The sequence below is a fragment of the Vombatus ursinus genome, unplaced genomic scaffold, assembly GCF_900497805.2.
Source record: "Vombatus ursinus unplaced genomic scaffold, bare-nosed wombat genome assembly UNPS02007612.1, whole genome shotgun sequence".
Lineage (NCBI taxonomy): Eukaryota > Metazoa > Chordata > Mammalia > Diprotodontia > Vombatidae > Vombatus > Vombatus ursinus.
In genome coordinates, this window is record NW_020947390.1 from 8,534,249 (window position 1) to 8,557,297 (window position 23,049).

General features: G+C 36.6%; 1 protein-coding gene across 2 annotated transcripts; it reads right to left on the reverse strand.

The window, feature by feature from the left end:
* Positions 1-829: 829 nt before the first annotated feature.
* On the reverse strand, positions 830-22,924 carry KBTBD3 (kelch repeat and BTB domain containing 3). Of its 2 annotated transcripts, none has more exons than XM_027849575.1 (3): positions 22,700-22,924; positions 5,869-6,113; positions 830-2,586 (listed from the first exon to the last, which is right to left on the reverse strand). In XM_027849575.1, exons 2-3 carry the CDS (start codon positions 6,087-6,089, stop codon positions 981-983), a joined length of 1,827 nt encoding a protein of 608 aa, XP_027705376.1. In that variant the 5' UTR covers positions 6,090-6,113; positions 22,700-22,924; the 3' UTR covers positions 830-980. The 2 variants fall into 2 exon arrangements, with proteins under 2 accessions (XP_027705376.1, XP_027705377.1); XM_027849576.1 differs by lacking the exon at positions 22,700-22,924 and adding an exon at positions 6,825-6,853.
* Between the last annotated feature and the right edge of the window lie 125 nt (positions 22,925-23,049).

The window sequence follows — 23,049 nt, forward strand, 5'->3', positions numbered from 1 at the left end:
TTGTTAAATATATGTGTGTGTATGTATAAAATCATAATCTCTGCAAATTAAAATGCTTACATAGTAAACATTCTGTTATCTGGTATTCTCACTCACTAACCAGATCTCTTTCTTGACTATCTCTGTTTATGACCAGAGCTGGGGAAAAAGCATGATAGTTCAAATAGTTTCCCCATGGCAATGGCATAGGAGTCAAAAGAAAGAATAAAGAATGGTTTCCTTACAAACATCCAAAATAACTGTTCTTTACTCCCCCCACCTACCTGGGACTTTTCAGAGCCTTCTCGCTTTTTCCTAAGGAAAACATAGGAATTTAAGAAATCCCAACCATTTCTTATTTCTTTTTTTTTACACTTTACATAACAGATTATGATAAATTTTGCCTATTTTAAAAAATATCTAGACAGTCTATTTTTTTCTAATAGCCAAGGTCAATAAGCTTTGGTAGTATTATACTTTGAACAAAGTTCCATGGACTAGGTATTTAAATCATTAAATCATCCAAGCTGAAGACTTTGGTATATATAAAAGACTTTCCAGCAGACTTATGAATCTTCAGAGTAAGATTAAGTTTTCCTCAGCATTGTTTTAGTGTTATTTCAATACCTCAAGGATTTTTAATTTCCCTGAGTTGATCCTTCTTCTACCAATACAGTTTGCAATACCTTTGTAACAAAGTAGATTGTCTGTGGCCACACCTGATGTTTTGGTATTAAATGTTTTTCTTTTTATTTTCCATATTCTTAAAGAACTGGTAACTACATGTGCATATGCATGTATGAATTACACACATATACACATGTATGTATGCATTTGCATATAAATAACACATCTTTACGAATTTATGTGGTAGTTCTCAGTTAACCATAGTTTTTGATTAGCAAGTACAAGCCTTTCCCCAATCATGCCAGATAGCAGAGTTTACTATAAATATCTTTTGGAACTGAAATACTTTTAGAAAGAGATTCTACTACATGCTGTTAATACAAATAGGTAGAAAACCAGGGGTCCCTGTATTTGTTGAATTGAATCACTTGGCAGTAAAATTCAGTTAACGCCTTTGGCATTGGTGACACTTCTTCCCACTCAGATCTGTTGCTGTGGTAGACCTGCACTTCATCTGTAATTTCATCTGGAGCATAATCACCACCTAATATGTAAATTTTATCTTCAATTCCAACTGCACCTGCATTAAATCCTGCACATTCAAAAGATCCTTCTCCTTTCCAAACACAAGTGTCTGGACAAAAACTATAAACCTTATAGGTGGAAAGGTCACATATGTACAGAGTGGAATTTACTGGCACTGCCTTGATTAATGTTGCATGAAAAAACTGGCCAAATTCTGCTACTAGTTCAGACCACTGATCAATTGTGGCATTATATTTAAAAAAACAATCAAGAGATGGATTAAAAGCATCGGTAATCTCTACTTCAGATCCAAGAACATAAATCACATTTTGGCATGCACTTGCTTCTGGATAGTATATGCCTCTAGGCAATTGGCTTACGGATAACCACTCTTTGGAAAGAGGATTGTAAGAGTCAACATCCAACAGACTTTTAATGTCCCGAGCTCCTCTAGTCTTTCCACCTATAACAAACAATTTATTGAGAGCCACAACTGATGTGTGCATGGTTCTTGGTTTTTTCATTACTGATACTAAGAAGAAATCATTCTTGACTGGGCAGTAGCACCAAGTCTGATCAGTTGCATCATGATATGATTCAGCAATGTGGAGTCGAACAGTTCTGCAACATTTCCCTTTGCAACCACCTGTCATGAATATTTTCTCTCCATAACTAGATAGACTAGACCCAGGCAAATCAATCATGTGAGTCTGTGGCAGCACTTTCCATTTATCTGTTTTAATATTATAGCAAAATGTGTGCTGGTTTTCTCCTGCTTCTTCAGTTTTGTGAACAAATATATATTTTTCAGTTGTGGATGGACGTGCATCTGGAAAGAGTCCACTGGAACGCTGCACACATTTAATTGCATCCCTGATTATGTCAAAGCACTTAGTGCTTTTGAGTAAATGATCTTCAGAGAGCAGGCAGTCCTGGAGAGTCTCCTCAGATAACTGATGTAAGCGTACCTTTTTCATCAAATGAGGCAGATGCTTTTGCCTTGATTCCAGGTTATGTTTGGTCCAATTAAGAACTGCTTTCAACACAGATTCTTCTTCAGGAACATTTAATTCATCTGCTTCCAAACATTTTTGCAATACTCCAAAATTAATCTCTAAAAAGTCTGTGGATTTGAGTAGCAGAGAAAAGTGATGCTGTACAAATTTGAGTGCATGGTCAAACAAATGGGAAGCACCGTAGCTATCTGATATTGATAACAATTGTAAACAATTGACAAGATCAATACTTTTTATTAAAAAATCACTGCAAGCTTTGGAAAGGAGTGAGACTTGAAGAAATGATGACAACTGGAAGAACATTTCCACATTGTCATGTGTTATTTCTGTTTTTCCAGTATAGGCATAATCAAGAAAAGCTTTCACTGCTTTGGGGGACAAATTATTAATGGTAACACTCCCATCATCTCGTTCTCTCATGTTTACTTCAAACATAGCCCTGCAAAAACAAAAGCAAATAATATATGAATGGTAAATAATATTTCCTCCTCTTTGCCTTCATACTGATCTAAAATTAAAGAGTTTTAGGATCTTAAGGAATATATTTTTAAACATACTGGTTACACATTACACATACACACATATGTAATATGAATGCACGTAGTGCCTGGCACATAGTAGGTGATTAATACATGTTTACTGGCTGATTAAATTATTTGTCCAATTATATATATATAGTATGTATGCATGTATGTATATGTGTGTACAGATATGTATGGATACATGTGGGGTGTGTGTGTATGTGTGTAAGCCTGGCCATCTGTTGATGAATTTTTCAACTGCATCAACTCAAGACTATTTAGTAGGATGGTATGTTGAGAGGCAGTGTAGTATAGGGGGAAAATTAGATTTGGAATTAGGAGATCTGAATTTGACTTTTTGCTCTAATACTTATTAATCTCCTCAGGTTTTCTCTTCAGTTTTTAGTTTCCCCAAGGAAAATTCACTGAACAATGGGAGTAGGATTTGTCCATAGTACTTGAATATATGTCCTAATGGATTGATGGCACTGATATTTTAGATTTTATACCATTCTATACCCATACCAGATGTAAAATTCTTTCCATTAGGATTTTTCAGGGAGAAGATGGCTTTCTCTAAATACTCTAAGGGCAACAATGGGAAACAGGAATCAGATTTGAAATGGTTACATGTGTTCATGGGATCATAAAGTTAGAGTAGATGGTAACCTTAGATATCATTTAGTCCAACTCCCTCATTTTACAAATGAGAAAATTGAGGCCCAGAGAGATGAAGGGGCTTTTTCAGTGTCACACAGCTTAAAAGTGGAAGGTCCAGGATTTCAATCCAGATCCACCTGATTCTAAACCCAGGGCTCTTTCCACTGTAACATCCTGCTTCCTCGACGGCAGTCCTATTTTTGTTTTTTAAAAATGCTTTCAGATGCACTAAGATTGCTCTAATGCCAACTTCAATTTCTAGTTTTAACTCATATTGTCATGATGTTCATATAACTCATCAATGATGTCAAGCAATAGCATTATCACATAATATAGTATACATTACTTTTTAAATTTACATTTATAAATATCTTCACATTGAATCTGTATATATATTTACTGAAACCCTCTGGATGATTTATTAATAGTGAGAATTGTTTTAATAACTTTCTTTTTGTTTTATGTCAGAATTGATTTGGTTTTGTTTCTAATTATTAATATGTATATCTCTGAAAAAAAAAATCTGTGAATTTTCATTCTCTCTGAAGATCAAATATGGGGCCTGGCATGGCAGCACATGCCAGTAATCCTTTAAATACAGAGTACAAGTATCCTTCATAGTGCATATTTATCATATTTATTTTTCACAGGTCTGATTCCTTTGAAAATTAATGGAACATTTATGAAGAAAACACTATGTAAATTTGTTTTAAGAGCTACCTTTTTGTTTTGCTTAAGGCAAAGTCCTTCTGTGATTAAAAATAGGTGGGCTTCCTTTTTCTCCCCCCAAATTTAATTATTTTAAATATATCTATTTTTATTGATTTCTTCTGTTTTTATATCATATTCATTTCTGAATATGACTCCCTTACTCAGTGATTGTAACAAAAATTTTAAAAAGAAAGAAAAAAAGTAGTTTAGAAAAACTAACCAATACATCGACTGGATTTGCCAGTATACATGTTCATATCCCTCACCCTACCACCATACCCGTCCCCCCAACTTCTGCAATGAACGTAGAAAGGTAAATTTTTCAAGGCTCATTGATTGTTATAATTGCATCACCTTCAGTTTCTTTTTTATGTTATTTTCTCTCCATTTACATCATAATCATTGCTTTGCTCCTTCTGCTAACAGGTCTGTTTTCAAAGGTGGGGAAAAACACAACTGAGCACCTATTACAGAATAACACCTAATACATATGGATATAAGTAATTAATAAGTAACGTCAAGCCCAGGCCAGTAGAATGAATACGATGAGGATGCTCCGGGAATCTCTTCCTGAAATGGGGTCACTAGAGAGAACTCCTGCTGTATGAGGGTCATGTGCATGCTCCATAACTACCGTTTCCAAATTCTTCTAGACTGCCTTTATCAACGTCCTGTCTCATTCTTATAATCCTCTCAACACTGTTACAGAGTAACCTAGTACCCTGCTTACTTAATAAAATAAACATCATCCAATGAGAGATCCCCCAGACCTCTTCTTCCATTACTCATCTAACTCTTTGGCCTTTTGCAGTTAATACCTTTGTACTTGGGAGTGGGGAATGGGAGAGGTGTCTTTTCCCAAGGCTGGGAATGATCAAAGTACTCAATATGTAAAGTGGCTAAACAATAAGGATAAAGACTTTTATAAATTAAAGACTTTTATAAATTAGATGTTTGTTTCAATCTAATTTGGGAGAATCTGTTGGTTCTTTGATTTTCTTTTAAAAAAACATACTTGCATATTATCTGAGAGAATGAGAAGGCAAAGAGAACATCAGTGCACTAAAGAATTTAATAAGTAATAAGTACAGCAGGAAAAAAAACCAGAAACATAGTAGGTGGAGGATATGAATTACCAATTCAGGGGGAAAATTTATTTATTATCGGAGGAAGATTTATTAATAAATCCCTATCTTTACTGGTGGGAAAATATAGAGGAACTACTCTCCAATGGTTAGAGAAGAGTGTGAGTATGAGTGGAGTGTGTGTGTGTGTGTGTGTGTGTGTGTGCGCGCGCGCGCGTGCACACAATGACAGGACATTGAGAGGAAAGGTGGATGAGAAGCAGATTAAATAAGTGAGAATTTAGGGTTACTTCCATATTCTGAGATATGTAAATGACACAATATAATTTCAGTAGAATTCTATTTTGATAAAAAAAAAGGATAAGCAACTGGATTGTATATTAAGTTTTATTCAGTTCATTTACCAATGCCTGAGGAGAGCCTATTTGTTAGATTTACATGCCCTCTAATAGCATCTGTTGGCAGCTGGCAGAATTTCAGATTTAGGAATTAGGAAGACATAATCACCTTTAATGAAGATGGTCCTGCATTTCCAACCTATTAAAGAAGGCAAATGTCACAATATTTAACCTTGATTCTACCTGTGGACATCTTTTTTTTTTCAAGGAACACAAATTATCAAGGAACACATCATCCTATGATGAACAGAGGACATATTTAAAACATTATGAAATGTCAACTTCATAATATGAATTATTTACATTCTCCAGAATTTGAAATTTGAATCAGAAAGAAACTGTTTACCTGAAAAAGTCACTGCATGCTGCTAATACACAACGATGGCATGGGATTATTTCATCTTTTACAATTATCTTAAAATCATAAAAGACATTATTCTCTCTAAAATTCTGCAGTACATTTAAAATTTGTTGCCCATGTTCTTCAGCCACAAGAGAGTTGTTTTTCTTATCAGGTGGAATTCCATTACACATGGCCCATCTAAGAGAATCTTGTGAGCAGTCCATGGTGAATGTAAGCTGTTCTTAGAACTAAAAAGGAAAAAAAAAGCTGATTAATTTTCATGATAAAATACCTCAGTTTTAAAAGTTGCTGCTTTATTTTTAATTGTATGAAAAGTATTCCTGACTACAACTGAAAGCTAATGAGTATATCTAGTTAAAACATTTAATTGTAAAACTCTAGAATTTTTACTTTATTTTTTCTAAAATATTAACACATCAATGAAAATTATTGTTCACATCCAATGTTATGTCAAAGCACTAGTTTGCATTATAATTATAATAGTAATGAAAATTGAATGTGCAGAGATGGCAGAGCTTCCTCTTCTGAAAAGTTAGGGATATATGTATATTCATTTTATTTTTTTTTATTTTTAATTTTTTAATTTTTTTAGGCAATTGGGGTTAAGTGACTTGCCCAGGGTCATACAGCTAGTAAGTGTCAAGTGTTTGGTCTGAGGCTGGATTTGAACTCAGGTCCTCCTGACTTCAGGGCTGGTGCTCTATCCACTGCGCCACTTAGCTGCCCCATATATTCATTTTAAAGAAGTAGTTTCGATATGTATGTACATAGGAAACTAGGTGACACAGTGGATAGAGTGCTGTACATGGAGTCAGGAAGACTATCTGAATTCAAATCTCGTTTGTGATACTTTCTAGCTGTATAATTAATAAGGTTAAGTCATTTAACCTCTATGTCAGTTTCCTCATCTGTAAATTGGGAATAATAATAGCACCTACCTTCCAGGATTATTGTAAAGGTAAAATGAGATGTTTGGAAATCACTTCATATGGGGGCAGCTAGGCGATACCGTGGATAGTGGATCAGCCCTGGAGTCAGGAGGACCTGAGTTCAAATCCGGCCTCAGACACATAATACTTCCTAGCTGTGTGACTCTGGGCAAGTCACTTAACCCCAATTGCCCCACTAAAAATTAAAAACAAACAAACAAACAAAAAAAGAAATCACTTTATAAACACAAAAGCACTATAAACATGGTAACTTTTATTATTTTATTTATTCTATATTTCTTTCCCCCCCCTTAAAACATGCCTTGATAACATCTTCCATTCATTCTCTACTCATTTACTAGTTTCCAATCAAAAGGTGGCCCTCCTTTTCTCAAAGGTCAACCTTTCTACTTGTACCCTTGATTCCATTCCCTCTTGTGGATGGCTCCAACAAGCAATCATCTTTGTTCTCTCTAATTTTCAGTCTCTGTCTGTTGCCTCATTCACTACAGACTACAAACACTCTTAGGTCTTTCCATCCTTAAAAACCCTCACTTCATGTTACCATTTCCAAAGTCTATCATCCTATATCTCTCCTCTCTTTCACAGCCAAACTTCTAGAAGGAGCTGTCTGGATTTGTCCCCATTTCCTCTTCTTCATTTACTCTTTACCCCTTTACAATTGGGTCCTGACTTCATCACTCAACTGAAATATCTCTCTCCAAATTCACCAACGATAACTTAATCGCCAAATCTGATTACTTTTTATTCAATTCTTTTTTTTTAATCTCTGCATTTGACACTGTTGATCATTCTCTCTTCCTGGATGTTCACTGTTTTCTGAGATTTTGTGACCCTGCACATTCTTGGTTAGCCATCTACCTGTCTGACTGCTTCTTACTCATCATTCTATTATTCATTTCCAACTGGATCTCTTGTAACTATCTCAAACTCCAAGTGTCTAAAACAGAACTTTTGATATTTCCCTGATAATTCATATTCCTTATAAATTTCTCTATTTCTAGTGAGGGCGCTACTATTTTTCCAATAACCAAGGAGTCATTTTTGGGTCCTTACTCTTACTCAATCAATATATACAATGTTGTCAAGAACTGTCAATTCTCCCTCTATTATATTTGTTCCTTTCTCTCTATTCATGCATACACTGACCTAGTTCAGGTCCTCAGCACCCCTTGACTGGACAATTGTAATAGCCTCCTAAATAATCTCCCTATCTCATCTTTATCCACTACAACTGGTCTTCTACACAGGCCTCAAAATAGTTTTCCAAAGACATAGGTTTGACCATATCATTCTCTTGCTCAAAAAAAAAAAGTTATAGTGGTTCTTAATTATCTCTAGGCTTAAATACAGACTACTCTGGTTAGCATTTAAAATTCTTCACAAACTGGCTCCAACCAAACCTTCCAATCTGTCCCTTCACACACTCTATGGTCCATCTAAACCAATCTTCTGGTTGTTCCTTATACATGATATTTTATCTACCATATCCATACATTTATACAGACTGTACCTACCTACAAGGATACACTCTCTCCTCTCCAACCCTCAGAATCTTGAAATTCCTTCAAATATCAGCTCAAATGGCATTTCCTATATAAAGTCTTTTCTGAAAGTTAGTGTCTACACACTACTCCCCAACAAACTTTGCATCAAAGTAAAAATACAAAGAATTTACTGATCATCTCCTGAAATAAAACCATTGAGACCAAGATGAAGCCACAGGATAGCTCAAGAGGTAAGGTAGATTTTGTCAGCATGTGTGGAACTGGATGCAGATGAAACATCTCAGTTGGGGTGAGACCAATGGGTTCTGAATCCCAGGGCTTCCCTCTTTTTCCTCTGAGTGACTGAGATAATCTTGGTGAGTTCTGAACCCAAGATCCTTTCCTTTCTCTTCGTCATTCTTCATACCCACCATTGTTGAGGCGGTGTGGGGAGAAAGGAATCAATGAGACAAAGCAAGCTTCCCCACCCCTCAGTTTTGCTAGTAAATTTTTTCCTTGTAATTCCTGCTATGATCCCTGTTATGACCTGTTATCTTATTGCACAGCCATAACACACGTGAACATGAAAAAGAAAATCATCTAAATCTTATGAATGAGGTGGGTTGGTCATGCAGAAATAGCAAATTTCCCAAATACAAGGTGGGGACTCAAAGCTGAAATGAGGTATTTTCTTCCTTTTACTAATTCTAGAATATATTCCAGGTCTAATACTTAGATTTATATGACTACAAGATCACCAACACTAACTTGGGAGTCCTGGAGAGCTCATACCTGGGAGTAGTTATAAGGGAGGGCCTTCTGCTAAGCAGTTGGGATACAGTAGTCTGGAAAAGCAGGCAAATGTAGACTCTACAATCTCTGATAAAGATCACTTGGCTGGTGGCCTGATAGTAGTGCCACTTTGTGGCCAAAAAAATATATACTGCACTTCCTAGCTGGTTACTTAATAAATTAATTGGTAGCCTGCTTCTCTGTAAGTGGCAGAAAGCAGGGATATTAAACCCAGTGTATATGGGTATAGCTTCTGTAATACCATCAAATGTATACCTAGCCCACTTCATCTATCATGGCAAATTAGATTAAATTATATTTTTTTTCTTGAAAAGTCAACTAGATAGTGAATTTGTATATATATTATATAGCTATGCACATATATGTATGTATGTACATATGTATGTACGTATGTATAATCTATATACTTTGGGTTTTTTTGTTTATTCTCTCTGCCTTCAAACTCCAAAGGATAGCACATTTAAATTGGAAGTATGATTGCTCCATACAGTACTTTTTCAGGATCAATTTCAACACTTTAAATTTTGAAGACCAAGAAATACAATTTAAATGAAGTCTAATTATCTTGAAATTTAAAAGTCCTTTACACTTTGCTGCCTTAAGTTTGAACACTGGATTCATGGGTGCTAAAATATCAACCATTATTTTCCGATTTACTTCATTCAGTGAAATAGAAATAGAAATGTGAGCAGCGTAAAATAAACAGCAGTCTAGGGAAAATAAGGTATATAAAGGCAGTTCATAATGGCAAACATTCCAGGTAGCTGGCATCAGAAAGACAAATTAGACAGAAAAGGGTATCTTATAGGCATGTCATAAAAACTGAGCAAGTACCTCAAATGCTTACTCAAAGTAGTAAGTAATACAATGAAAGGCATGTTTTAGAGTGAGAAAATAAGACCTCAGTTTAAGACACAGATAGAAATATCAAGTTTAGTACAACAGATATACCACAAAGGTACTTAACTTAGGGTTTATGATTTGTGTAAAAAATATTTTGATAGCTGTATTTCAATATAATTTGATAGTAATACTCCAAATAATGCAAATCTAGCAAGAAATTATAAATCATCTTTAAAATACTGTATTATTACTTTAACAGTTATTGCTACTGTGAATGGTTTTCTCTAGTGACAGGTAAGCCAGGGGATACTGCAGGTAGGAAAGTGAGAAGCACTGTTTCCTATAAGCTATCAATCATACAGGGCCACTTGTGTTTTAAATATCTCAAACAGTTTTTATTTTTCTACACACAATTCAAAGAAACCTAGGCAGGGACCAGGAACAATTAGGAAGTGAGCAAATAAAGCTTTCAGTACCTCTTTTTCTTTTTCTGTCTTTTCAAGGGGGTACTATGAAACTCAAAGAAGAGAATGGATGTAAAGCATTTTGCAAACCATAAAACTCTATGTAAATTCCAGTTATTATGATTATGATTAATCACAAGACCTACATCTGGTGATGACTTCATTCCCTGAGCTTTCTATTGCACTCCCATGGAACTTAAGCAATGCTTATATAGCGAGATAGAGGTGGGCTGTTAAATTTTTACCAACTTGGCTCCAAGAAAAAAATGCATGCACACATACTTTTAAGTTTAATCTGCATTATTAATATTTTCTTAAGTCTAGACAATGATAAAAATCAAACCCTGATTTGTAATGATTGCTCATTTCTGAGTTATAAATACTAATACTGAAAAGTTAACAATGGGCTTGACTCTCTCAAGTCTGTTACAGCGGCTCCAGCCAAGCCTGGCCTGTATCCCACTGGGGGACATGGCCTTCCTACCAGAATCGAAAGGAAGACAAAAAATATTGAGGCTTCCCCAAATAAAAACACCTCCACATTGGGTAGTGGTGGTATAATGGTGGTGGAGGGGAGATAAATGTAGAAGAGGAGAGAATTTCAGAGAATGATAAAGAGGCTAGAAAAGCAGGAATAATGATAATAGTGATAATAATAATAGCTATTATTATTATTATTATAGAACATCTACTATGTACTTGGAACTGTGCTAAATGATTTACAAATATCTCATTTCAGCCTCACAATAAGGGAGGGAGGTGCTATTGTTATCTTCATTTTGCAGTTGAGGAAATTGAATTAAACAGAATTTAAGTCTTTAAAGTCTTGCTCAAGGTCACACAGCTAGTAAGTATCTTGAGGCCCAATTTGAACTCTGGTCTTCCTGACTCCAGGCACACTATCCACTCTGACACCTAGCTGCCCCAGGAAGTCCTACAAAGAAGCAAGCAGGGTAGGACACAAATATGTATGTAGTTATTTGTATAAGCTGAGACAGAAGACCAAGAACAGGAGAATCAATGTCATAATAGAAAGAATGATGGGTTGATAGTGAGGAAATTTGGGTTCTAGTCCTGGTTCTGTCACTAACTAGTTTAGTGACTGGATAAGAATCTTAACTTCTCTAAAGCATGTCAATCTCTTTGCCTATGGTTCCACTTACTATCTAAAACAAACTTTCCAAATAAAAATACTGCTCCCTGGCTACTCCCCTCCTATGTATTGTCAACTTCTACTAGAATTTAAGATCCCTTCATGGGAAGCAAAATGGATAATTTTGATTACATGACATTAAAAAGTTTTTGCACAAACAAAACCAATATAGCCAAAATTAGAAGCAAATCAGGAGACTGGGGGAAAAAGTTTTTTTACAATAACTTTTTCTGATAAAGGCCTCATTTCTCAAATATATAGAGGAGTGAGTCAAATTTATAGAAATAAGAGCCATTCTCCAATTGATAAGTGGTCAAGGAATATGAACAAGCAATTTGCAGATGAAGAAATTAAAGCTATCAATAGTCACATGACAAGTGCTTTAAATCACTATTGACTAGAGAAATGCAAATTGAAACATCTCTGGGGTACTACCTCACACCTTTCAGATTAGCTAACATGACAGAAATGGAAAATGACAAATGCTAGAGAGAATGTGGAAAAAATAGGTAAACTATTATATGTATTATATTAAGTATAATATTATATTATTATAATATATTATATTATCAAATTATATATTATAATTAATATTAACTAATACATCAATTAATATAATATTATAATTATTATATATTATAATATATAAGTATAGTATTATATTATGTATAATATATATGTATGTATAATATATTATACATATATTATATGTATTGTGAACTGGTTCACATATTCTGGGGAACAATTTGGAACTGTGTCCAAAAGGTTACAAAACTGTGCATATCCTTTGACTCAGTAATACCACTACTATGTATCCCAAAAAAATTTAAAAAAAAAAAGGAAAAGGACTTATGTGTACAAAAATATTTATAGTAGTTCTTTCTGTGGTGGCAAAGAATTGGAAATTGAGGGGATGCCCATCAACTGGGGAATGGCTGAACAAATTGTGGTATGTAATTGTGATAGAATACTATTGTGCTATAAGAAATGATGAGCAGGATGGTTTCAGAAAAGTCTGAGACAACTAATATTAACTAATACAACACGAAGTGAGCAGAACCAGGAAAATATTGTACATAGTATCAGCAATATTGTAACAAGGATTGACCATGAAAGACTTAGCTTCTCTGATTATCCAAAACAATTCTAAAGCACCCATAATGAGAAATGCTATCTACATCCAGAGAAAGAAATGATGAACTCTGAATGCAGACTGAAGCATATTTTTCTTGCTTTGTTTGTTTTTTTTTTTTGGAGTGTGGCTGGTGTGTGGATATGTTTTCCTGACTTCACATGAATAATCCATATCATATTTCTTGCCTTGGTAGGGGAGGGGTGAAAGGGATGTAGAGAATTTGTAACTTAAAATTTTTAAAAATGAATACTGAAAATATAATTAATTGGGGAAAAAAAGAATGCAAATCCTTGAGGGCAGGAAAAAAATTTCCCTTTTTGTATTTGTATTCCCAGTGATTATCACAAAACCTGAAACATAGTAAGCACTTACTAATGTGTTTTTATTCATTCTTTCATTCATTTATTCTTTTTTGGGTTTGTTTGAACCTCTGTGTTCATCAGTATAGGGAATTTCCCTCCACTAAAGCATATCAGTTACTCCTCTGTTAAGTTATAACCTTAGAGAGATGTAAGTTAGTGCCACTATTGCTTCCCACAGTCCAGCCAAACATTCCAGTGCTCTTGTGTTCTTTTTCTCCACAATCTGATCAAAGACCTATATGATATCAATTATTCATATTTTCTTATGAAAAATTGTTAAAGCTGAGAATGGCTAAACTGAAACTTCTGAAAGCCTCTAGTACTAGGAGCTGTAGGGACTGGAAGAATGTGTATGATTAAAATACTACACTGTACAACTGTAATAGGATACTTTTCCTCTATTTTTAGTTGTAAATGCATATGTAAGGTACAAAGGAATTAAATTAGATTTTGTATGCTGGCCTGTGAACCCAGTTACCATTTATAATTTTGTTTTGGGAATATATCTTGTTCATAATTAGGGACTCTGTGTGTGTGTGTGTGTGTGCGTGTGTGTGTATGTGTGCTACTTAATTAAATTTAACTTCATTAATAAATCCCAGAATTTCAGAGCTGAAGAGATTCCATAGACTTTTTTAGGCTTATGCTCATTTGTAAAAATCATATAACATTAGTTGACACTAAAAGAAAAAGAGAGAAGAGCCATTTCATCTTCTGAGCAAAGGAGCAGAGAGGGTAGGATGATATTAAAGTGATTTAAAGAGTGGAATTGTAGAAAAGGGAGTACACAACATAAGGCCTCAATTTATTCAGTGAGTTTTAAAGCAAGGTCTTCTACTGAAGGGGAAAGGCAAAATGGTAGGGGTAGAGACCTGATGAAAGAAAAGAAGGTATGGAATAGCAGTTGTGAAGAAAATGATAGAGGTGAATAGAGAAGAGTCTAGGAACTGGTGTGCAGTAGTGAGGGCCCAGTTGAGATTATATAATTAATATAAATGTGTAGTAGACCTAGTCAGTAGGATTGTATGACTTTCTCCAGTGGTGTTCATCAACATATAAGTAGGAAGGGGACAAGGCAGATGGTGAAAATAATCCAGGGTTGGGATTTGGAAAGGAATTAGTGGTGACAGGACAAGGGGCAAGGAACTAAATGGTAGAAAATAGCATAAAGATGAATTGATTAACTAAAGGGTTGAAAGTTTGAAGAGTGAAAAACAGGGAGTGGTGGAACATCAGGAAGTAAGTGAGCGCAGGTTTAGAAGGCGCTAGGCATAAAGAGAGATGAAGGATAGTTAAGTTATGGTCAGATGAAGTACTGTGTATTTGGGAGATGGAACACTTCTGAACGAGGAGAAATCAAGGGTATGACCTTTATGTTGCTGAGGTACAAAGAGGATGCAAATCACAAGAACTAGGGAGGTTGATAAACTGTAGATATTTGAGGGTACATTAACATATAAAGTGAAGTACCCAAGCATAAGTGGGGATTGAGGTGAAAATGAAGGCTGAGATCTGGAAACTAAACTGTTTGAGAAAGGAGTGAGAATGATTGCCTACCAGCAGAAATTAACCACCAGGATCTGGATAGGGTGATATACTTGGAGATTGATGGGTGATATTTCTGTGATAACCAATATAGGCCAGACAACAATTTCCACCCTTGGGTGGGTTGCTCTGTATTTCCACGAATGAAGTCTGTAATACTAGCTGACATTCACATAGTGTTTTAAGAATTACAAAGTACTTTATATACATTATCTGATTTGGTCCTCACAACTGTGAGGTATATATTGATTTGGCCCTCACAACTGTGAGGTATATTGTGTGGTATATACTACTGTTCTTACCCCAACTGCCCAGTGCCTGGCACATAGTAGGTGCTTAATAAGTATCTATTGAATTGAATTCATTGAATTAACAGAAGATGCTCAGAAAAGTTAAGTGACTAGGCCATGATCTCACAGCTAGTAAATGTCAGAAGCAGGATCTGAACCTAAGTCTCTGGACTTCATAAAGTATTATTCACAACATCATGCTACTGCCTTTTCCTCTAAAGCTTAAACCAAGAACGTGGTCAATCAACCAATCGGGTGTTCATAGAAATTGCTGGAATGAAAGGGACTGCATAGTTTACAGAGTCCAGCATGACCAGGGTCACTCAGCCAGTTAGGAGACACAGAGAAGAGGAGGAGCAAGGCACGGTGTGAGAACACACAGGCTCTGTCCCAGCCAACGGAGTGGTTCTGTTTGACAAGAATACAGAGCAGAAGTCTTAAACTTTTTAGCTCCAACTCCCCATTAACATTCTGATAAAGCTTATAGACCCCTTCTCAGAATGTTTTAAATGCATAAAATACAAAAGTTTACAAAGTACACCAATTATATTGAAGTGTACACGTCAAAAAAAAAAAGTTTATGGACCCCAAGGTTAAGAACCTGTGGTACAGAGTATATCTGGACTCACACATTTACTAGCCCTGTGTCCTTTATCCAGTGGCTAAGCTCTGAGCCACAGCTTCCTCATCTGCAAGAAGTGACACAACCATTTGTACCACCTACCTCACAAGGTCATTATGAGGATCAGTGAAATAATGTATAGGGTTGTGAAACAAGATCAAGTACTTTTAAAAGGATAAACTGTTGCTACTGAGTCTCGATTTCCTACCTTGTCTCTACCCCATTTTTTCCTCACTTTTCTCCTTTCTCTTCTACACTCTCATTTCTCTCCCCCTCACCTCAATTAACTATAATATATAACTAATGTTTAATGTGCTGTCTTTCCCGAATAAAGTGTTGAGGTGAATTAATTATATTTCTTCAACAAATGAAATTGAATAGCTTTTTATACAAGGCTCTAGATTGATGGTTTCTGTGCCTCTGTAGCATTTGATAGAGAAATGGTTCCTGACCTGTCTACCTAAGCAATGAGATCTCAACAGTTTTCAGTTTTAAAAGTGTACCTGCTGTGTTCAAAGCACTAAAGGGACTAGCAGAAAAGTTCAAGATATAATTCTTGATCTGATGGAGCTTATAGGAATTATATTGCTCAAAGTCTGTTTACTCATGGTAATTTTTATATTGAACTATTGCTGCCCAGACAGAACTGGTAGGCCTATTTTTCTCTTTGTTCCCTCTATTCTTCTAGGGGATCAAAGACCAAGATTTAAAAGATTATCTCTACCTAGAATACAGAACAATCCTAAAGACAACAAATAAGGGAATATAAGGCAAAGATAGTTAGTTATATCCTTATTGATTAATTTCTACTTTTATAAATATTAAAAATATTTGATTTATGCCATGTGATTATTTTAAAATTAATTTAGGTTGGTAGAGAATTCTAACTTCTGAGTCATGGTCATTAAAGACAAAATTATTTTTGCCAAGTTTGTGCTTAGTGTAAGAGAGTAAGGGACACTATGCCATGCATTGGGTAGATATGAGTTACTTTCAATAGATACAGAGAAAACATGATACTAGGGGTCCAAGTTTTTTCCTAAGAAAGGTAACCTTTTTTAGGAACGTCATTCAATACAGTAATAATCAATGATTTTATCTATATGGGCACTCCCTCCTCTGATACCCATTTATACCTTAGTAGGTGGCTTCATCAGTTGTTACAGCTATAAAATTTTCATTACCTTGTGGTGTACCTTCTGGTGATAAGATTTTCTGAACTTCATTAGGCTGCTCCTTGAATCGAAAACATTGAGTTCTTTGAAAGAACCGTGATTTAAGCCTTGCCGGCTTGCTAGAATCTGCCAGTTTTTGCTTCCTTACTATAATTTTTGAGAACTCAGTGTCACATGTTTACAAGACATAAGAAATATAAGCTCTACAAAAGCCAAATGGGGTTCATCTAGTTGAATAATCATAATTATCTATAACCATCTTATTTTTCTTTTCTTGCCTTTAGTTCTGGAACATGCAAGTAAAATTTCTGCTTCCATACAGTGGTAATCATTCTTACTTGAAGTACTTTCATTTTAGACAGATCAGGTTTCTATAATCTTTAAGAGACTCACATTAAGTCATCTGTAAAATGACAGAATTAGACTAGCTAATCTCTAATGTCTTTTTTAGCACCAACATTTTATGTTTCTGTAGTATCCAAATTAAATGAAAAATTTTATTTACTGAATACTTAGTATGTGAACAATCCAGTGGGAAATATAACAACAATAGGGAAATAAAAGAAACACAATTGAAAAGATCATTTCCCTTCTCTCAACAAGCTTATGTCATGGCTTGGAGCCCCCATTAAAGAAATGATCAACTTGTCAGGAGATTTGAAATAAAAATTATTCCTTATGAAATAAAATTCAACATACTATTTTAGTAAAGAAACTGGAAAGGAAAAGGAAGAAGGAAGAGTAATAAATTTCTATATTAAAACTTGAATAAGAGAGTAGGGAAAACACTATTATAAAACCATAGATGAATCAGCAAATATTATCTACATTCTTCTAAGGGGGATGAAAAACAATATAAGATGTGGTCCTTGTACTTGAGGAGCTTACAATTTAGATAGAGAAACAAGACATCAATTAACTGATTGTTAAGTATTTTTTAAGCACCTAGTATATGCCAGGCATTGTGTCAGGCATTGGGGATACAATTACAAAGAAGAAAATAATCTTCTAAAGAAAATGTTAGAAGAAGATCACTTTAGGCAAGGGTGATTATAAAGACTTCATGAAGAGGCAGGATGTTCAGAGAAGAGAAGACATGATAGTTTCAGTTTTATCTTGTACAATTTAAATTCTACTTTTCCTTTAAGATCTAAATGAAAATTTTCTGTTACCATGAAGAGTTTCCAGTTGAACTAAATCTCATAGTGAGCTTTTCCTCTGGATTATTTAATAGGTTGGATATCCAGTGTTATATAGTGTAAAGAGCACTGCCTTTGGAATCAGAGGACTGGGGTTTGAATCCCAGCTTTGGTCCTTATAACTTATGTGACTTTAGATAAAATCAAACTTCCCAGGGCTTCATTTTCCTCATTTGTAAAATAAAAGAATTGGGCTAAATTATCTTTAAGGTCAATTACTGATCTAAATCCTATGATTCTGCAGTTATCATAGTTGGGCTTCAATCTAGGTCTGAACTTCCAATCAAGCACTCTTTCCACTATATACCAGTGTCTTTCACCAATAAGGTTATGATCTAGGGCAAGTAATAACCTTTTGGGGCCTTAATTTAATTTGTAAAATAAGAAGGTTGAATTAGATGGTCACTGTGATGCCTTTTAACCACCAATCACCAATGAATTGTTTGTTAAGTTCTGGAGATACAAATCTAAAAGTGGATCCGTCCCTGCCATCAAGGAACAAGGAGCATTCTGAACCTTGGTTTCCTTATCTGTAAAATCAGGGGGTTGGACTTAAGAGCTTTCAGATATCCTTCCAGCTCCAAATGTATGATTTATTATATTAGAAGAGAAGAAGCAACATTTTCATAGATAGCTAAATACAGGATATATATAAATAAATATACAGAGTTAGTAAATATTCTAACAACTAAAGGAATCAGGAAAGACATCTAAAAGAAGGTGGCATGTGAGTTAGGCCTTCAAAAGAGCTAGGAATTACAAACCAATGTGAGGAGCTTGGAGAGCATTTCAGCCATGGAGGTTAGAGATGGAATAACAAGTAGGTCAGCTTTTCTAGAGCCTAGAGTTTGTGAACTGAAATAACGTATGATCAGCCAAAACAGACAGTCTGGGGACATATGGAAAAGGGTTTTTAAAATGCCAAACACAGTAGTTTTTATTTTATCCTAAAGGCAATGGAGAGCCACTGAAGTTTCCTGAGCAGGGAAATGACATGGTCAGACCTGTATTATAGGAATATCACTTTGGCAGCTGCGTGGAGAAAGGAAGAAAGATTGGTGGTAGATTAGAGATGAAAAATTTAGGGGAATGTAGGGGAAAAGTGATGGGGATCTGGATTGGGGTGATTGTATAGATATAGAAAAGGGGATGGATGTGAAAGGTGCTAAGGAGGTGGAATCTATAAAAATTTGGCCACTGATAGGATAAGAGTGGTATGAGAGAGTGAAGACTCAAAGATGACTTCTAGTCAAACTGACTCAAACTTGGGTGACTGGAAGAATGCCATTAATAGAAACAGAGAAGTATGAGGGAGGATAGGTTTTGGGTAAAGATAAGCTCTCTTTTGGAAATCATTAGTGCAGGCAGCTGGAGACATGATTTGAGCTCAGAAGAAAAATGGGGTCTTGATATGCTAGAGATGATAATAGAGATGACAGAAAATTATAGAGATGATAAAGATTTGTGGAAGCTGATGAGATTGCTGAAAGAACATATAGAATGAGAAGACAAGAAGGTACAGGACAAATCCCTGGGGTTTGCTATAGTGTGATATGGATAATGTATCTGAAAAGATGACAAAGAAGAAATTGTCCCACAGATAAGAAGAGAGCTATGATAGAGGAGTGTCATGAAAACCCACGGAGGAAAGTGTCTAGAAAGAAGTATTCAGTGTTGAACTCTGTAGAGGTCTAGAAGACAAATTTTTAAAAAGGAGAGGACTGATAAAAAGCAATTGAATTTAGCAATGAAGAGAACACTGGTGACCTTTAAGAAAGTAATTTTAGTCAGGGAGTGGGGAAATAGGCAAGCCAGATTGCAAAAGGTTGATAAATGAGTGGGAAGGGAGAAAGTGTAGGCAAACAGCTTTCCCCCCACCCTAGGAATTTATTTGTGAAAGGAAGGAGATAGGACAATAGCTTGAGGGGAAGGCAGAATAAAGCTAAAGGTTTCTTAAGGATAGGGAAAATTGGATTTGTTTGTAAGCAAGGGGGAAAGAGCCAATATGTAAGGAGAAGCTGAAAATTGGGGAGAAAGAGAATGAAAGAGGCAAGTCCTTGGAGGAGATGGGAACCAGGATCCCAGGAGAGGGGTTTGAACTGTCAAGAAGAAGGGCAAATTCATCCTCTCAGAATAAAGAAGAGAATGGGGATGATGCTGAAGTGATTCAAAGTATAAAATTGGGAAGGAAAGCCTCTCCAAATGATGACCTGATATTTTCAATGAAGTAGAAGGCAAGGCTCTCTGCTGAGAAGAACGGCAGAATTGGTGCTGTGGGCAGCTTAAGGGGAAAAAAAATGTTTGCAACAGCTACTGTGAAGAGTATGATAAAGAGCTGATTAGAGAAGCATTAAAGAAATGCTATGTGGCTGTGAGGGCCAGTTGAGATTACATAACATAAATATATAGTGGATCTAGTCAGCAGCATATGACTTTCTCCAGTGGTGTTCATCAGCATATGAACACGAAGAGAGAAGGTGGTCTTAGGAGTAAATCCGAGTTAAGGTATAGAAAGTGATAAGTATAAGGGTACAAGGAACTCAAGTATACCAGTGTTGAGGCACACATGTGATCAAGGCAACTAGCACCTTTGGCACTGTAGGGTCCTAATGTACTTTCCTTCTTAAGGTGCTCTCATGATGCTCCTCCAAAGGTGTAGTGACTTGGTTGGGTCAGTCACCCAACTGGGCTCCCTGGTCCTGCACTTCTTGGAAGCTCAAATATTAAATGCCAGCATTAACTGTATTCTTGAATCCTTGACTGGCTCACTTCTCGGCTGGCCCAGGGCAAACTCTTTGTATGCTCCTCCATTGACTTTCTCTACTGGATGTGGTATCTTCTACTTGAAGAGTAACTTCTCTACTGAACTATGCCACTGAGGGGTGAGGTTAGGGGAAAGTAGTAAAAATTCCCTTCTCAACCTAATACCTTTTGGTAGAGGCCTAGGGGGGCATAATCCACAAAGAAACTCTCCGACTAGAATCCTTTTTCATTATTAGACCTTTCTTTCAGGTTAGTTTAGCTTATCAATAGGGAACCTGTGACCTTCTAGGTCCTTGGGTGTGGCCTTTTGACTGGAGTTAAATTTTCACCAAACAAATCCTTTTATTAAGAGGATTTGTTCTGTGAAGTTTGAATTCAGTCAAAGGGCAGCACTTGAGGACCTAGAGGGTCACAAGTGGCCTGGAGGCCTAAGGTTCCGGTCCCAGGCTTAGCCAGTGCTAAGCTCCTCTTCTCATTTAGAGAACCATTTTTTTCTGCTTTTTTGGGGGGGGTGGGGTTTAAGTGACTTGCCCAGGGTCACACGGCTTGTGTTTGAGGCTGGATTTGAATTCAGGTCCTCCTGAATCCAGAGCCTGTGCTTTACCCACCGCCACCTGGCTGCCCCTTCTTATTTCTTAAGGGAAAAACAGGATATGGACTGTCTTTGCACATTAGCATATTATCAAATTAACTTAATATAAGTTGATATTAACACATTAAATTTTTTAACATATTCTTAGCTCTGTTACTTACTGTGATTACAGGAAATCCTCTCTTTTTACTTGAGGATTATATCATATATCTCTATAGCCCTCTTTGTGCCTATAAAAGTGCTTTGTACATAACAAAGGTTTTATCTGATATATGTGTATATGTATATATATATATATGTGCATATACACATATAAGTAATGAATCAGTGGTGATGTAATGAGGTCAAAAGACCTGAGTTTTAGCTCTAATCTGCCATTAACTACCAGAGTGATTGAAAGGAGAGGCAGGAGTAAGAGACAAGCTTCAGAGTTCTTTACATAAAAAAATCTGCATATATATATGACAAAAATATATATGTGTCTACATCATTTGAGCAATCCATTTCAGAGCCTTTTAATTTACAAAAGACAAAACAAAACAAAAAAACCCATCTGCTTTCAAAAGAATTTTAGGAAGTTTAGATCAATTATGTAAATTATGTACAATTAAATAGGAAAACAAAAATTAAGTAGAAAAACAAAATAAAGAACACTTGTAAGGAAATGGATGAACTTGAGATGAACACTGAACTATAGAGACAAAAAGAAAAAAAAGGAAAATGACACATAGCAATCATTGCCTGACAAAAGAAATTACACATAATTCCTAGAAGAGAGAGTTTTTCCTGGAAGTTTATGAACTCAAGGAGGAATTTATCTCACGCAAAGGGATTCTATAAAGAATACTGGAAAAGGACTCATTCTGGGAGACACCGTTACAATGTTCAAAGGGACGATTCTTGCATGGCCCCTTATAAAAAGGTCGCAGGCATAATGTAATTCGAAACTGCTGCCTCTGTTGCAAGCAAGGCCCCCTCAAGTTCCCTTTGACAGCTCCTAGGTCAGGCCGGAAACCTCCGTGAAATTCACGTTGCCCTTAGAGACGGATTTGCCCAGCCAGGCAGGGGATGCTCACGGGGAAACAGTTCCTTCTCTCGAGGAAAAGGGAGCCTTGGAGAGGACTATCAGCAGCTCACAGGGAGGGACCAAGACCACCCCCACCCCAGCATCTTTCCAGAGTTCTCTTGCAGCCCAGGAGTTGCAGGGGAGCCTAAGGGGCCCCGAGTGGGTGGAGGCGTACACAGCCCCCGCAGAATGGAGGCGTAGCCCGAGGCAGTGGCGAGGCCCTTCGGCAGAGGCTGAAAAGCTCCCCTTCCCAAGGAAGCCCCGGGTCAAGGTCCGCCTCCCCTTCCCCTGGGGGCACCGGGGACCACAGGGGACCCTCCAGCCCCCTCTCAGGCACCACCGAGCATCACCCACCTGCATCTGCAGTCTCCGATCTCCAACTCGGCCCGCCCTAACTCCCAGCGGCTCCACTGCTATTGGCGTGGCCGGCTGTCAAGCTTGCCTGTCCTAGCTGAGGAGTGGTGCGATTTACCTGTGACTCGGCTTCGTCCCTCCTCCATAGCTTAATAGCGGTCCCTGAAGTACCACCCTTCTCCGGACCCTAGGAAGTTACTGCAGAGCAGCAACTGTTTCCTCCTGGCTCCGCCCCCTGCTCCCAGCTGTTTCCTCTAGAGGAGGGCAAGCATAGGCGAATGAGTTGACGTCACGCCCCCGCAGGCCACGCTCCTCCGCGGAGGGGCTCAGGCCGGGCATAATAAACAGTC